Source organism: Macaca thibetana, chromosome 3 (assembly GCF_024542745.1).
Source record: "Macaca thibetana thibetana isolate TM-01 chromosome 3, ASM2454274v1, whole genome shotgun sequence".
In the NCBI taxonomy this organism is placed as follows: Eukaryota; Metazoa; Chordata; class Mammalia; order Primates; family Cercopithecidae; genus Macaca; species Macaca thibetana.
Window position 1 is genome coordinate 64,425,289 of NC_065580.1, and position 18,315 is coordinate 64,443,603.

At 33.8% G+C, this 18,315-nt stretch overlaps 1 protein-coding gene across 3 annotated transcripts in view; it reads right to left on the reverse strand.

Moving 5' to 3' along the window:
• Positions 1 to 18,315, reverse strand: part of SEMA3D (semaphorin 3D) — a 194,356-nt gene that overhangs the window by 98,739 nt on the left and 77,302 nt on the right. For all 3 annotated transcript variants that reach the window (XM_050785240.1, XM_050785241.1, XM_050785242.1), the window contains one exon: positions 7,103 to 7,263. In XM_050785240.1, coding sequence (XP_050641197.1) covers positions 7,103 to 7,263 — 161 coding nt within the window. The remainder of the gene's footprint in view (positions 1 to 7,102; positions 7,264 to 18,315) is intronic.

An 18,315-nucleotide genomic window follows, 5' to 3' on the forward strand; every position in this document is an offset into this window, starting at 1 on the left:
TGAGTAATTTTTATGATTACATGCAAAAAGAAAGAAGAAAGAAAAGAGAAAGAAAGAAAGGATAAATAAAGGAAGGAAAGGACGAGAGAAGAAAGAGAGAGAGAGAGAAAAGAAAAAAAAAGAAGGAAAGAAGGAAAGAAGGAAAGAAGGAAAGAAGGAAAGAAAGAAAGAAAGAAAGAAAGAAAGAAAGAAAGAAAGAAAAGAAAAGAAAAAGAAAAAGAAAGAAGAGAGGGAAGGAGAGAGAGGGAGGGAGGGAGGGAGGGAAAGAAAGAAGGAAGGAAGGGAGGAAGGGAAGAAGGGAGGAAGAGAAGGAAGGAGAAAGAGAGAAAGAAAGCCAACAAATAAATCCTTGAATTATATAGACACAAAAGCAGTACTCAGCTTGGTAAGTCATACGTCATTCTCTTTGTGACCCTTTGCTTTCATACTGGTTTAGAGACTCGTTCCATCCCTGCAGGTCTGAACTGCTTCCAAAATAAGTAACATTTTCATATGGACGAATCCCAATAATTCATTAACTCAGAAGTCCAACTAAGTAACATAACCAAACAGAGAGCATTGGATATATTTTTTTTACCATCAACTATGACTCCATTAAAAAAAAAAGAGTGAGAAAGAGGGAGAGGAAGACTTTCAGTTTGTATACATTATTCCTGAAGTTTACATAGAGAGGGCTCTGGATTTTTTATGAATTATTGCTAGGACTACTTAAGGCTAGCTGAAGTAGAGAATGTTCACTTGTAGTCAAACTGACAGTTACTATGTAGCTTCGAATCATTTGTTTGGAAACCATGGGTCCTTAAACCATATTGTACAAATGTCAAACACATTCATTATTATAATAGCTACACTGAACAGGCTTCTAATGCATCACTTGTAAATGAATGATAAATAGATATAAATGTCTATTCACAGTTGGCCACCTTTCTGAAGGACTATTAAAAATTCTTCTTTTATATACTTCCTCTGACTAAGGAGATGGAGTAGGATGTTAAGGGCTGGGGCAGGAAAATGCAGCTCTCTTAATTTAAACTATGAGAAATCTACATACAATCGCTTCTCAGCCTTTTGGCTAAGATCAAGTGAGAAATCTACATACAGAATAGAGAATAGACTCTCTTCCGCTCCATTTTTCAAACATATATTTCCCCATTCAAACTGAACAACAAAGAAACAGCAAACCCTAAGTTCCAAATTTAAATGCAAACATTTTAAACTAACCAGTTAACATTAATCCAAATTTTACTCATCCATCTTGTGCTAGTTCAAAACCATGAACAACATGTAATTGTTTTCCTCTCTCTAGGTTTCTACCATATGTGATCTGTCTTATTATTTTGGACATTTAAAATTTTCTAACTTTCCTTGTAACTGTATTATGCCTTGTCGCCCTAACTACGATTTAAGCAATGACAAGATCTGAGTTTTATATTCTATTACAATATGCTTAGTGATAATAATAGATACTCAATGGATTTTTGTTGAACCAAATGAAAAAGAAATGCTGGCTCAAGTAGAAGGGGAAAATAAAAAATATTCAAAGTGTAGTCACTTATAAAGTATCCCAAGTTTTATTTCTATAATGCATATCCGTTGTTTCGGCTGCAGAGACTGACAAAACCAAACCAATAAAAGCAGCATTATTTTATTTATAATTACACTAAGATATATATTAAATGGTGCTTAAGTCATATTTATTTGATTTTTTAAAAAATATGTTCTCTGTACATTAAATAATTAGCATATAATGCTAAATACTATGATTATAAAATAACATGTAAGTCTTTGAACTAAGTTACAATCTACTCTTTCTCATCAAAGTCAGCCCCCCAAAACAGTCAAAATATTAAAGGGAGAAAACTTACATGATACTACCATAAAAGATTTGCAGCAGACCAGATTTCATGAAGTTTACATTAAATCAAGACAGAGAAAACTTTTGCAGAGGCAAATAAACTCTTGTGAAGGAAAATAATTATTTATGACGATTAGCAAATTTTTCAATTTTTACTACACAAGATGAAAAAACTACATCATTTTTAGGATTTTTACTGGCAACAAATACCTTCCGAGGCTATCTACTGAAAGAATAATAAATTCTTCCAGATAATTTTCTTGTAGAACTAGCTAATCTTTATAAGTCTTTCCAAATAGGCAATATATCCTCTTCTTTTTGTTTGGCTGAGAAAACTTTTATGTTTCCCTTTCGTTACCTGTGTTAAACTGAAAAAGAAAAAATCAGTCTTCTAAGTCAATTAATTTTTAAAGAAAGTTTATTTTCTGCTCCCTCTCTGTAAGTGTTGTAATCAAAGTGTTTGGTTCCTAAATATTCCTTCAACTTGAGGTGATTGATATAATCACCTTATAGTTACCCTCCTTTCCATGCAAGTTTGAGAGTTGAAACTAATATATTTCTGGCCAATGAGATGAAAGAAAGGGTTTTACAAAACTATTTTTGTTCCTGAAAAAGAGATATAAGTGATTATCTATTTTTCCATTTATATTTCTTTGTCTGGATGTGACCCATGAAAACTGTGGCAGTCATCTTGCTACCAACCTAAAGATAATGCCAACCCCAAAAATGGCTGACAGAGAAAGAACTGGGTCCTCGATAACATCATTAAGCAAATGATATTTTCATCTTTGTAATCACTCAAACAGTGAACATATTTATATTATATGATTGTATTTTCTTAATTTTTAATTGAAATTTAGGTGTCTTTTTTTCTGTTAGCTATCTATTCCATGCTAATTGATAAAAGCAATATAGTAGTTTCTTACTCAAAAAAAGGAAAACTAACAAAATCACAAATTCAAAAAAATTAGAGAAACACACTACTTAGTGTATTTTATGTATCAGACATTGTGCAGTGTGCTAAAAGAGAATCAGAAGTGCATAAAAGATTATCCCCATATTCAAGGAATGTATAATGTGGATGAAGACATACTGACACAAATCAATACCGACAACACTGTCAGCTAGGACATCTGACATTGACATAAATATACAAAATGTTCCAGTAAACGTGAAGAACACTTAAATTTCCCAAGGGTGAGGTGAAGCCTTGGAGAGCAAAAGGTGAAGCCTTGGAGAGCAAAAGAATATAATTTGATAAAGTCTTTCAAGAATGAAGAGCAGTGAAATGAGCAAGAAAGTGAAATCCAGGAAGTTTTAGAAAAGGCACAGAACTTGATAGTAAATTCTTTATTTTATGAAGAATAAACAGGATGCTTTGAGTAAAGTAGAAAGAGAGGGGTGGGGAGAGAGAAGCAGAAAATAGAGTGCATGTGAGAGAACAATGAAGAATAGTTAACAGTGAGACTGGAAACAGGGTGGAAATGCGCTAGGAAGAGCCTTAAAAGCATTGGGAGTTATACCTGATGTAAATGATGAGTTAATGGGTGCTGACGAGTTGATGGGTGCAGCACACCAACATGGCACAAGTATACATATGTAACAAACCTGCACGTTATGCACATGTACCCTAGAACTTAAAGTATAATAATGGAAAAAAAAAAAAAAAGTCAATGCTAAGAAGCCTGGAGTTTATTCAAGTTGCTAGGAAAAACTGCCAGAGTTGTATGAGTGAGTGAGACACATTCAGACTTTTAATTTTGTGACAATAACTCTTATGGTTGTGGTGAACAGATTAGATAGGAGAAAAGGATAAACTAAGTTAAAAATGGTATTATCACTCACACTAGGAAAATATATTGAAATGTTTGCCACATTATCAGCTTGGCTTGTCAGCTGAGGCTTTTGCTGGGACTGTCACAGCTCAAATCTCCCTTTGCCTAATACTGCTTCCTAGCTTTCCTCCCACTGGGCTGATTCCAAAAACACTCTCTGATGATATAATCTTCATCTCAGAGTTGGCTTCTGGAGAAACTCAACCTACACAAAAGTGTCAGAAATGGCAAACACCGTTCTAGATCCATGTCCTTCTCTCGCAATGTGATCACTTCTGGGTGGTTCTGATTGCTCCATGTTGATCTAGTATTGGGGGAAGGGACTGTCAAATCAATAAGCATCATCTTTCCAGACCCCGTCCCAGAGAAGGAGTCCACAAGTATTCGCTAGCTGAAGAGAGGCCTTACGGACCAAATTTGGAATCGTTAAACTTCGGAATAGTTAAGTTGTGAGGTGTCACATCCTTGCAATGTGTGCTTATACTTGCTTTTAAGTCTCAGTTCCTATAGAAATAGTCCTTTCTCTCAAAAAATATTTCAGAAAAGACAAAAAGAAGGTCATAATCTCATCCATCTTCTTTAAATGCCAGAGAATTTAAAAAACAGAAACAAAAAAACAACTCAGTCTACTTAATTTTTATTTTCTAGATAGTGGAAATGTTCCCCAAAAATCTAATTAATTTTGACTTTCTTCTGCAATCATTTATTTGTCAAATATTTACTAATTATATACCTGCACTATTCACTCTAGTAGACTCAAAATCTCGTCTGAACAACAGTAAAGAGTAAAAAGGTATTATTAAATAATTATTACAAAACGCATTTTGTGAATGATTTTGCTATAATTTCTGGTGATTCTACGCTAAATGCCCATGGCAAATATGAATGATAATGGCCCTTTTTTCAAGAGGCACAGCTTTGTTTGTACAAAACCTCAAAGTTCACATATATTGTAAATTTTGCTAACTTCGAGTATTTTCTACAGATTTTTTTTTTTTAAATTTCCAAGGGAAAAAAAAAACCCAACCAGTCACTGATAACTCAATTATATGTTGTAGGTTGCTTTAACCCTAAAGAGTACAAAGGACAGCCTTCAGACCCTTAGAGTCCCAACATGTGTGGTTTCCTCCGCAGGAGAGTTTGGATCTTTGCCGAGGGGCACTGAGCCAGTGCAAACCAAGTGGGTCTAAACACTGCTAAAGTACTACATTTTGACACTTATGTGCTACTGTGGAGTATCCTTAGCAATGGAGTGATTTATATAAATTGGAATGGTGGATACCTACATAATATAAATTATTACCTTTGCATACATAATCCCCTTATGAATTATACATTTTATAGAGATATAAAGAAATATCAGTTATGTAGACAACATCTAATTTTATAATGTATTCTAATAACTTTATTTTAATGATATCATAAGATAAATTGATACTTCATAAACATTTACTTTATTAAATATTAGCACATTTCATGCATGAAACATCGCCAAAGAGAGACTTGCTTAAAATAGTCACGGCAGGAAGTTATGCTATAAGAATTTATTTTAAGCAATGATCTAATACACTCAGTTCAGATAAAGGGACTTTTTCTTCCAATCCCTGAAGGCAGAGAACAGAACAAGAACAAATTCCCTTAAAAGTATGATTTGCTTTTTCTAGTATAGTAAAACTGAGACATATTTGGAAAAAACGCCTTTTAAGCTACGTGGCATCTCTTAAAGCAAAATTGCAAAGTTAACTAAGATTTTTTCCCTTGGCCACTTTCATAAAACATGTCATCTCCTGCTAAGATATTTACTGAAAATTAAGATGTTACTTGATGCCATCGATTGGCTCATGCTAGGAGTGTCAGTATTTTTAAAAGAAATTCCTGAAGAAAAAAATACAGCCTTAAGAAAAAAACGGAAAGGAGCTATAATGGTAGATTAGAATGGAGGACAAACTTTCAAATTCTAGTACATAATCAACTGCTTATTTTATTTACATTAAATAATATCCAGGCTACCAGATAACTTTAATTTTTTTAAAGATAATCATATGAGCTTCTTAGTGTGTTTGGATTAACAGAAGTCAAAAACAATTGCTAGCAGTATTTTAGCCCTCAATTTTTCATCTGAAAACACAGATTACATGAAATGTATGTGTACACATTTGCAGAAATAATTTTTTTATTAAGTACGAGCCTTTATAAGCAATAAGTCCTGTTCCTTTAGCAGACCTTAAAAATGTGTGAAAAAACTACTTAAAAGTTAATTGATTAAAAACCAAATAACATTGTTCTATTGCAGAAATTAAGTAAGTAATATACTGCATATTAAGATAAATGTTTTGTGTAGACTAAAGCCCTGAGAATAAATAATTCTAAAATAATTGAGCAACTGATATTTGGCTATTAAATCTCACAATTAGAGAGTTAAAGTGGTCATTGTAGATGAATACTGTATGTAGCTTCAAAGTCTAAAGTCCTAGGATGGCCTATAAACAATTCTCTTTGAAGAAGAACAACTCAATATTGGTAACTATTGGATTTAAACCTTGCAATTGCTCCTAGTCTTTTTTTTTTCAATACTTCTGAAAAAGATAGGTTAAAAAGACAATAGAAGATGTCTCAAAGATGCAGAAGAGATCTGATATTGTGTAATCTTATTAGCCATTCAATCTCTGCCAGTCTTAGCATCTATCTCTGCTTACATAGATATTGATATTTGCTAAAGTACTAGTTAGTAGACGACATCTAAAGTGTGGCACCCTTTCCTCCGGGTTTCACACTGGTAGTTGAAAATGTAGGACATGGTAGTAATTGCCTTTTGATTTTTAAATTACTGGTGTATGTTTCTTTGTCATGGTAAGATTGTCTTAATGAACCCATAGTTGGGAGATTATTTATCTATACTTGCTGAGAGTGATTGACTTGTAGGAGAAACCTATTCGGATGTGAAATGGGAGTGTGGAAAAAGCCCCATGGTGTTTGTTATTATAGCCACATTATCATTTGAAAGTATGCTTATTTGTGAACTGAATGTTAATCAAATTTAATTTTACAACTATTGTTATGGATATATTCATTCTTGATGTATAACTCATTTGTCATTTCTTCAATCTCAAACTTTGCATTTCTATTATACAGCCTAATGTACATTAACTAATTTTTGATGTTTTCATTTATATTTTCAAGGCTTTTATTATATTTATTCACTCTTAATAAAGAACATGCATATGTACTTAAATCCATAAAAATCCAGAATGTGTATCAGAGGCAATATATTCTTCAAGTATACTACTTTTTGACATGTACATGATGCACTGCATTTGACATTGCGTCCCTTAAAACAAAGCAAAACAAAACGGGAGAAGAAGAAAGATGAAAGTAAATGAATTTAACCAAATGTATACATAAATATACTGACCTTCTTAAAATTTTTGTTTAAGTCAACCAGACTGAGTAGAAAGATGTGGTCTTTGGCTCCCAAGAGCAGCCTGCCTCTTTCCTCATCTAACAGAAGAGTTTGAAAATCCAGTCCTTCTGATGAACCCAAAAAGGGAATACAGCTATTTGAAAGCAGCAAGTCTATGGAAAGCAAAAAAAAAAAAAAAAGAAGAAGAAGAAGAAGAAAGAAAAAAAGAAGGGAAGGAAAGAAGGAAGGAAGGAGAAAAGAGAGAAAGAAAGGAAAGAGAGAAAGAAAGAAAAAGAAAAGAAAAAGAAAAATAGAAAGAAAGAAAGAGGAAGGAAGGAGAGAGAGAGAAAGAAAAAGAAAGAAAGAAAAAGAAAGAAAGAAAGAATTAGTAATAAGCAAAATATTTACTTGCCTAAATATACATATTGTCCCACTTTGTAAATGAATACATACAGCATAAAAAGGCCAATATAGCTATATGTAATTACGGTTTTCAACATAATTATTTAGAAATAGATGTAATATATTTGTACTTTAACACAATATTTATGTGTGAAAAATACGCAGTATTAAAATGAATATAAAACATGTAAACACACAAAAAGTTAAATACAAAATATTTTACAACCCTATGTTCATATTCTTATCATTTAAAGCATCTATCTATATCAATATTTGCAAACCTATAAAATTAATTAATGTATACAAAGTAAATATCAAATCAAGTGTATCATAAATCTCTCAGCATTTTTTTTCCTACTTTAAAAAAAAATACGCTTCTTTTTTGGAGCGGTTTTAGGTTCACAGCAAAACTGAGAGATACAGAAATTTCCCATATACCTCTTACCCCACACATTCATAGCTTCTCCCATCATCAACATCCCTCACTTCAGTGGTATAATTATTACAATCAATAAACCTACAATGGCACATATTAATCATTCAAACTTCATAGTTTACTTTAGGGTTTAATTTTGGTGTTGTATATTTTATATATTTTGACAAAGGAATAATGACAAGTATCAACCACTGTAGTATCATATAGAGTACCTTCTCTGCCTTAAAAATTGTCTGTGCTCCACCTGTTCATCCTTCTCCCCTACCCCTCTCCCTGGCAATGACTAATTTTTTCTGTCTCCAAAGTTCAGCTTGCTACAGGATGTCACATAGTTTAAATCAAACAATATGCTACCTTTGCAGATTGGCTTCTTTCACTTAGTAATATGCATTTAAGTTAGCTCCATGTTTTCATGGCTTGATAGCTCATCCTTTATTAGTGCTAGTATTTTATTTCCTGGATGTACCACAGTTTATTTAAATTGTTACCTACTGAAGGACATCTTCGTTGTTTCCAAGTTTTGGCAAGTATGAATAAAGCTTCCATAAACACCTGTGTGCAGGTTTTTGTGTGGACATACTGATATGGTTTGGCTGTGTCCCCACTCAAATCTTATCTTGAGTTGTAGCTTCCATGATTCCCACATGTGGGAGGGACTCGGTCAGAGATAATTGAATCATGGGGGTGGCTTCCCCATACTGTTCTCGAGGCAGTGAGTAAGTCTCACGAGATCTGATGGTTTTATAAGGGGAAACCCCTTTCACTTGGCTCTTATTTTCTCTTGCCCGCCGCTGTTGAAAACAGGCCTGTTGCCCTCCGCCATGATTGCCAGGCCTCTCAACCGCGTGGAACTGTGAGTCCATTATACTTTATTTTCTTTATAAATTACCCAGTCTCGGGTATGTCTTTATCAGCAGTGTGAAAATGGACTAATACGCATAGTTTTCAACTTTTTTGAGTAAATATTATACTAAGGAGCATGATTGTTGGGTCTTCTGTTTAGATTTGTGAGAAACTGCCAAATTGTCTTCCAAAGTGTCTGTACCACTTTGCGTTTCCACTAACAATGAATGAGAATTTCTGTTGCTCCATCTTCATTAGCATTTGGTGGTATCAGTGTTTTCGATTTTGGCCATTCCAATAGGTGTGTAGCAGTACCTTATTGTTTCAATTTGTATTTCGTTGATGATATGTGATATGGAGCATCTTTTCATATGCTTATTTGCCATCTGTATACCTTCCTTGGTGAGATGTCTGTTAAGGCCTTTTGTCCATTTAAAAAAATTAGGTTGTTTGTTTTCTTATCATTGAGTTTTAATAGTTCTTTGTATATTTTGGATTACAGTCTTTTATCAGATACATATTTTGCAAATATTATTTCCAGTCTGCAGCTTGTCTTTTGCCCATACTACTTTTGATAGTATTTAGATTGATGCCTGTGTTTGAAGAACTAAACTTTTTCTATTCCATATGTGCAGAAATAAGATGTAAAGAAAGAAACTGAACCCCAGAAAATGTACTCTGAAAGAGATATGACCCTGAACCAGTAATCCAGTAATATCAAAAATTTAATGCTAGAATGGGCCTTGAAATTAAATTAATGCAAAAGCGTAATTATACAAATGAAGCTCTTTAATCGTTTTGAGGTGAAGTCACATGCCCTAAAGTTATAAAACTACCTAGCAGCAAAGTTGATAATTGAATTGGATTCTGCAGTCTTGATTTTTTTTTTTTTTTTTGACACTTCTCTTTAGGTCCCAATTCTTTGTTTTATTTATAATTGTAATATGTACAGACTCCTATAAGTTATCCAGATTCTGTCACTAGATTTTGCCTCAGGTACTTACAATATCATCTTATTTTTAAATCCTAGAATAATGAATGCTAATAAGGTACTAATATTCATCACTTTATTAAAGCTCTTTATGTGCTATCTGACTTTTAACCAATTCATTATTTAAAAGTAGCTTATCATTAATTGATGAGAAAGATAAAAAGAGATAATGTCTAGGATATAGGCACCAAGATAATTCTAAAAAGTATCATGGCAGTTTTAACCTCTGTAAAAATGATATTTGAGTCCCTTAAATACAATGGCTTTATATTCCATCTACCAACAATGGGCTTTATTATTATTTCATATTTTTTAGCTTTTCCTTCCTTCTTTTTTCTACTTTATAATGGTTAAATGTTATTTACCTTAGTTTCTAAGCTGGGTTTTGTCTTAGATTTTACAAAGCAAAAGGCAGTATGCTGAAGAAGACATGATATTTGAAATCTCAAGTGAGCGTGACTTTACCGAACATAAATGTCTCACTAACATTTATGGATCATGCTTTGTGTACATTGGATAGAAGTCTGAAATTGATACTAATTATTTTTCTATTAAGCTAAATATAACTTTAATCATTTTTCAGACTAGAGACCCAATGGTGTAATATTTTATAGCAGTTCCGAATGCAGGGATAATATCCAATAAACACGCCATACTGATTGTAAAGTAGAATTGAGAAGAGAAGAATGGAACCAAGACAAAAGGTAAACGAACGTAATCTAAAGCCTTAATGAGAAAATACATGTCACACAAACCTTATTTCAATCAGGCAGTTGCCTTCCATGCAATTTCCCTTATTTAACAAAGACTGAAATCAGCAAAATCAAACGTATGTAAAAGCATTCCCAGGGGTATATTTTGACCCAACTAGTAGAGTAAGTAGTTTATATAATCGAAATCCTTATTGTTTCAAGTGCCTATGAATAATATTCAATTATTTTGAACCATGCATTACATTGTTAATTACAAAATGAAATATTACTTCTCATAATGAGTAAGAGTATGAGCTTTAGGTCCAGGCCACCAGGGCATTATCCTGCCTTCCAACTCACTGGCTGTGTAATCTAGAACGAGTCACTTAACTTCTCTGTGCCTCAGTTTCCTCATCTATAAAGTGAGAACAAAAACAGAAACGATGTAATAAGCCATGTTGGTGTGAGGAATAAACGAGTTAATACATGATCAGCATTATGAATAGTGTCTGGCACATAGTAAGCGCTATGTATCTATCAGTCATTATAGTGATGATGATGTATTTTTAAAAGTCTATACAAAATGTATAAAAAGGAAATCATAATATTTCCCAACTCACAGTTCTCATGATGATTAAAGGAGGTAATTTATATAAAGTTCTTAGAACCATGCTGGGTAGATAGGAAAACTCAATAAATATTATTTTGAGTATGATTATTAAATTCTGCTTTGGGCCAAATAAGATATATTTTAAAATCATATATCTTATCTTCCGTTAAATCAGAATTAGTAAGATGAGAACATCTCTGCATTTTTTATGATAATGGAATAATATTAAAATGCTATTAAAGCCACATATATTTAGAAGTATTTAGTGTGTATTAAATGTTGAGTATGGTGTTAAGATTGTGGGATAGGCTGGGCGCAGTGGCTCACGCCTGTAATCCCAGCACTTTGGGAGGCCGAGGCGGGTGGATCACGAGGTCAGGAGATTGAGACCATCCTGGCTAACACAGTGAAACCCCGTCTCTACTAAAAAATACAAAAAATAAGCCGGGCGTGGTGGCGGGCGCCTGTAATCCCAGCTCCTCGGGAGGCTGAGGCAGGAGAATGGTGTGAACCTGGGAGGTGGAGCTTGCAGTGAGCTGAGATCGCGCCACTGCACTCCAGCCTGGGCGACGGTGTGACACTCCGTCTCAAAAAAAAAAAAAAAAAAAAAAAAAAAAAAAAAGATTGTGGGATTAGTGAGCCTTGTTTGCAAGGGGCTCACAGATCAGTGTGGAAACAGTTATGTATATAAAACACAACATATGTGAAATAAATTCTAATAGAAGTATATATAAAATGTTAAACCTTTCAGATAATCAATTATACATCATCTTCTAAAAGGAGGTGAGATTTGAGCACAGCCTTGAAAGACAGATAGAATTTTGAGAGGAAACACATAAAGAAAAATTTTTTCCAGGCAGAATGAACACTAGGCTGTACAGGCGCACATGTTACTCCAGGTTGCACATACATACTGCACTTCTAATATGTCTCCTACTCTGGAGCGTGACCTCTCTCAGGGCAAAGACCATGGTGTAATTATCTTAGAATTCCCAGCACCTAGCTCAGAGTCTGAGACAAATTCAGTACTTAATAATTATTTGTAGAACTGAGGAAATGTGCTTTGCCGAAATATAGGGACTATGTGGGATGGAAAGAATTGAGACTAGACATAAAGGCAGCATCTAGATGATTACAGCCTATGATGGCACGTTGAAGATTTTGGTTATTATGTAGGTGATTGGAAGCTACTAAAATGTTTTGTTCAGAAAAGTGGCAACAACTCTAGCTGAGTGTTGCAAAGATAAGTCTGGCTAAATTATTCAGGATGGGTGAGAACAGGGAAAGGTGGGGTCAGGAAGACTATCCAGAGGTTCTGAAACATGAGGAGTCCCTGAATTATGGCAATGAGAAGAGGAAGGTGTTTAAGAGCTGTTTATGTCATTTTTTGTCTTTACTTATACAGTGAGAAAAATAAATACAAAGTTGATATAGCCACTTGCTTTATTTTCTTTAATCAAAACCAATTCTATGGGGTTTAGTTTCAAACCAACTTGACAAGAAAAAACAGCTGAAAAAATAGTGACTAACCTGGGGTATTATCATTTCCAAATGATTTAATATTGCCCTGTGACAATGCTAGCAACAAAACGATTAAACATCCTTCAACAATTTGTTGTAGCCAAATTAAATAATTAGATTTAGGCATTACATATGAGAATTTCTTAGGCTGACGCACACATTATGAAAAGACTTTGGGACAGGGATTGGAACAGGTTCCCTCTTTTCCAACCAGCTTATCTTTCTTGCATTTCTGCCAAACCAAGCAAAGACACTTTTGTGTCCACAGGATTATTAACCAAAACTGAAAAAAAAATGATAATTTTAGAGTCTGTATCCTAACACATAAAGCGAAGACACTCAGTGGATTTCATAAATCAGAAATGGATGCTGGCTCTGCTGGGGTCAAACTCATCAAAGTTGAAGACTAATAATTTGGCAATATACCTTGGAGCTTTTTTAAAAAAATTCTAAACTGGAAGTTTTTGGGCATGTGATTTTTGAGATTGTCCATAGTTTTAAAGCTTTTTGGACAGGAACTTTGTTTTGTTTTTTTTTTATTTTTCCCCTTAGGTAAAAGGGTGAGTGTGTTGCTTCACACGTGCCATTGAGAGGAGGCCAGCTCTGTGCTTGGTTAAACAGCCTCACCCTTCCTCGGGATGTCAGCAGCACTTACCTCCTAAATGACTCCTTTGTTCTATCTCCCTAAACCTTTGACCTAATCCACCATAATTCTTTTTCACTGTTCCTTTTAGCAGTGCATTCTCCTATTACCTTGTTCCCAGTTTGTAATCTTAATCTCACAGATGTTCAAATTCCCACTTTTGCTCTAGCAACACACTTTTGGAAAAATCTACAGTGTCATCATTTCTAAAATTAATGAAGCAAGGACATGATTTATTTATTTATCTACTTGGTTAAATATAGAAATCATTGCATATTATGGATTTTGATGCATGGGTGACACAGAGAAGATGTTCTTGACCCATTATCAGTAAACCACCATGGGACGATGAAATGGGTCTGAGGATTGAATTTCATGTAAACAACATGACATTTTCACGTTTGTATGTATGTGTGTATTTTTTGAAGAGTTTCTGCATGTGTCTTTATTAACACCTCTTGATATCTTACCAGAAGTCACAGGGAAAATTATATGTTTTCCACATGTAGTTAATAATCATATCTAAAATAATTTCTCATTGCTAGCACAAGAAAGTGAGCCAATACCCTCCTAAAATGTGACTTTTGCAGGCAATAACTGACTCATCTAAGAACACCAGGTATCTGCACATGCTGGAAAGACACTGATTACAAGTTTGACACACTCCTGTCCTCATGGAACTCACAGCCTAGTGGAGAGAAAATGCTCATCTACAACAAAAATGAAAATATACTTGTGACAAAGGACAACCATATAATGTAGTAGATCAGTAAGTACCTCTAATGGTAAAATGGAAATATCTTTTTATGTATATTTCCTGTAGCAAGTCTAATAAAATGAATCTCCTAATTGACAGCCAGATGCTTCCCTACTTAAGGGAAGGCTAAGGATTAGGTAATCTCTGCTCTTATTTGAAATACTTTTGTTCTAAAAATAATTCTTTGTGTCTCCCTTTTAGTGTCCCTTAATACAATTGTTCATTTAGCCTGAGGAAACATTTGACCCAATGGTCTATATTCTTCCTCTTCACCCCAGAAAGGAAGGGAGTGGTGAGTCATATTGAATCTAATAAATTTAGGATTAAGCAACACAGACTTCCTCAGTATTTGAGTGTTAAATGAACAAGATCCTATAACCTTGAAATCCTGCATTTATTGCCAGAGATCCCGAACTGGGTGGAGTTGTCAGTTTCTCTCACGAGAAGACTACATAGATAAAGAAAAAAGAAAAAAAAGAAAAAAATGCTTCCCACATCCTTTAAAGAACATTTTATGAAAGACAGAAATTCATGGGGCTAAAAAGAAAATCAGCTTTGGAGAAGCTTAAATTCCAATGTATTCCAATCTAAAGAGGAAAATTCCTCAGCAGAGAAATGTTACGACTAAAAATAGATCCAGATCAAAATACAATCACCTTTCCCTGCCATCTCAGGATATTCAGCATATATTCTTGCCCTACCCACTTTTCTTTTTCCTTCAGGAAATAGCAGTTTTATCAATAGGGCTATTCTCAGGTTTCTTTAGTGTAGTCAGATCTCCAGTGTGTTCTCTACAAAGCTGTCTAAGTAAAAACGTTTCTCTTTAAGCCTTTCAGCATCCTTTCTACTTCTGCCTTCCCCCTAAATTCAGCATTTCTCCTCTGATCTCTAAAATTCCAGGCTTTTTATGCTAAGTTACTATCAGAGCATCATTTCTATGAAGTGCCTTCAAAGCTTCTTCCCATAACTTCCAGAAATACTACAGCTTTTTGTCCAAGGCAAGACACTGATTCTCCCTTAGATTTAACAATGGGAAAATTAGCTCATCTTAACTTGGCATCAGCTGACTTCCAATATGTTTTCTGAGGCTTGAGATCATGTGAAAACATTCTGGTTATAAAGATAACTCATAATTCACCTCTACCAACACAAAAATACCAATGATTCTCTACTGTGTACATTTAGTCTTTAAAGCTAATCTTTCAAAGCATATGAAGAAAAAATATTAGTCAAACCTAAAAGCGCTACAAAAGACTGCTTCAAAATTGCAGGTGTAGATTATGTTATTATTGTGCTGACTTAGATATCATTATGCTATCTATGCTAACCATTATCTCCTTGCAAATGCAAGTCCAAATCAGAAAGAACACAAACAAATCAAATTCTCTTGCTTTTCTGTGATGGAATGTTATAGATCATTCTGTTCATTAGGTCTTAGAACATTATCTATATCAATAATAAAACAGATGATATCACATAGGGAAACATAAATTAGAAACAAATTAAACTTATTATGTCATGGGGCCTGTGTTCTTGCCAAGACAGGTTGTGGAGTAGGAGTGTGGCAATTATACACGGTTGTATTTCTGTCATATCCATACTTTTAAATTACATTTTCTTCTTATTTGGCCAGCTTTCAATAGTGGATGCTTTATATAATCCATCACTGTGACATTTGTGATGTATAGTTATGGAGTAAATTCATACTTTGAATAAGAAGGAGTCCTTTTACATTTTCAAAAGCTTTGCTGTGATCTTTTTTTCTACTGACCTGTAAAAAAGTTAGTGTTATAAATATCTAGTACATTTCAAGAAAAGCAATGTCACGATAGAATAAACTTCCTGATAAAAAGTTGAGAGTATCATTCTGAGCACGATTGATACTACTTTTACAATTGTTTTGTAGCTTCCTTCAAGTTATTCAGAATTTCTCCTTCTTCAAGTTTCAAAGAATGTTTAAAATGAAGCACCATGTCACACATATTTGGTACTTGTTTCAATCAAGTATATATATTTAATGTAAAAAACCTCGGAAGGTCTTAACTGAATACAACATCTATTATTGACTCTAAATAATAGACAAATATGACAAGAGCAAATATTTCCTCAAGGTAAGATCCCCATAAATTAAGGAATAAAGCAAAAAGTTATGTGTGTAATATAAAACAGATAACACTTTTATAACAATACTGTTTTATAAAATTAATTCGATTAATTGAAGTCAAGTATATGTATATCAAAAATAATGTTAAAAGGTATATGTGAAACTTCTCAATTGTGAGAGTCATAGTTGAGATGTCTCATGCCATCTGTACTAGTCTGTTCTCAAGCTGCTATGAAGAAATACCCCAGACTGGGTAATTTATAAAGAAAAACTGGTTTAATTGACTCACAGTTCTGTATGTCTGGGGAGGCCTCAGGAAACTTACAATCATGGTGGAACCCACCTCTTCACAGGGCAGCAGGATGAAAAATGAGTGCAAACAGGGGAAATGCCAGATGTTTATAAAACCATCAGACCTCTTGACAACTCACTCACTATCAGGAGAATAGCATGGGGGAAACCGCCCTCATGATTCAATTATCTCCCACCAGATCCCTCACAGGACATGCGGGGATTATGGGAACTACAATTCAAGGTGAGGTTTGGGTGGCAACACAGTCAAACCATATCACCATTTGTATTTCCAAGCCTTTGAATGTGCCTTCTGTTTTTCTTGGAAGCTGTTCAAATCACATCCTCTCTCTTGCTATTATGAAATTTTAACTAATTTACCAGAATATATATATAATTATATATATCTGTATCTGCATACAGATACAGATATATATAATTAATCATTGATCATACTGGCCACTCAGTGTGACATTTTATCTAAAATTCAATTTTCATAGATTCAAGAAAATTTCACTTTGGCTTTTCATCTACAACAAATTAATGTTAATCATCTGTGAGACTTTTCTCAAGGTTTTTTCCAGATGAAAGTTCTTAATCACTTGCCCAAGGAGCATCACCCTGGTAAAGGTGTGCAGAGAATTTGCATCAGAACTTGCACATATACTTCAAGAGGGAAATTTAAAAATATCATCATGGAATATTGTTCTCAATTTCAGGTACTATTCAGTGGGTATAAGCAATGAAGAAATGCTTTCCATTTATGCATTATCTTCCTTAAATAGTTTCTCTCCCACAAATTGTTAGTTCTCTGCTGATGACTTTAAAATACACAACCACAACCCCATCATCGCTCCCAAGTGTTCCAGTTTAGAATTTGCCATCACTTGCTAGGTATTGTCAGTTTTTCCTCCAATCATCTGATCTCATTGATTTTAATGACTTCAATGAAATTATCTAGTCATGAGGCTCAACATTTCTGAATCACTTTTAGTTTTTCTTCCTTACTCTTCTCTCCCCTATTTATATAATCCATCACTCTAAATCTGTTTAACCCCCACCTCACACAACATCCAGCTAAATTTAAAGCCTTATAGAGTCTATCAAGTAAATTTTCTATTCTCCCTTTTTGAATATTTATTCTTATTGCCTATCATATTACTACTTCTCCAAATTACTGTAAACGGTTCATAAATTATCTTTTGCTACACCCACTCTCCCAACAGCGTCTCCCGCATGATGCTGCCTATTTCATTTGCCTGACAATCACAATTAAATTAGGTCAATTTCATGATTAAAATACTCCAATACCAACATACGCTTCATTGAATAAACTTTAAACTTTCTCCAGTGCTCAAAGTTCAATTTCATCTCCAAATTCTTCCAAATTCTTTTAAACTTTTGGTTTTATTTATACTATGGCACTGGTCTTTTGGCAGTTATTTTGTGTAGTTATTTTGTTCCTTAAAAACACTAGAAGCCCTAGAAGATAAGAATAATGTCAAAATCATTTCTGTATTTCAACACCACCTCTTATACATAAGTCTAATAAAGTTTTAACTCACAATATTTTAAACTAGTGATTTTTGTTTGCCTTGGTTTATCTACTTTCGATATAAATCAGGATTTATTACCATCTTATTAATAATTTAGAGAAGTGAAGTGCTATTTAGAGACCTAATTGTGATAATGTTTTGCAGTCATAAGGGGTTCCTTTTGTAATCTCCATATTTCACATGTATCGCGGGGATCCCTAAGAATTACTTTTCAGGATGTAACATGCATTCAAGGATTCTTGTTAAAATACAGTTATTTTTGTTTAGAAGTCACAGAGTATATCTGAGATTCTGCATTTCAAACAAATTTCAGATTTTGCTGATACTACTGCAGTTGGAACTACACCTGGAGTAGAAAGGTTTAAAATAAATACAGTGT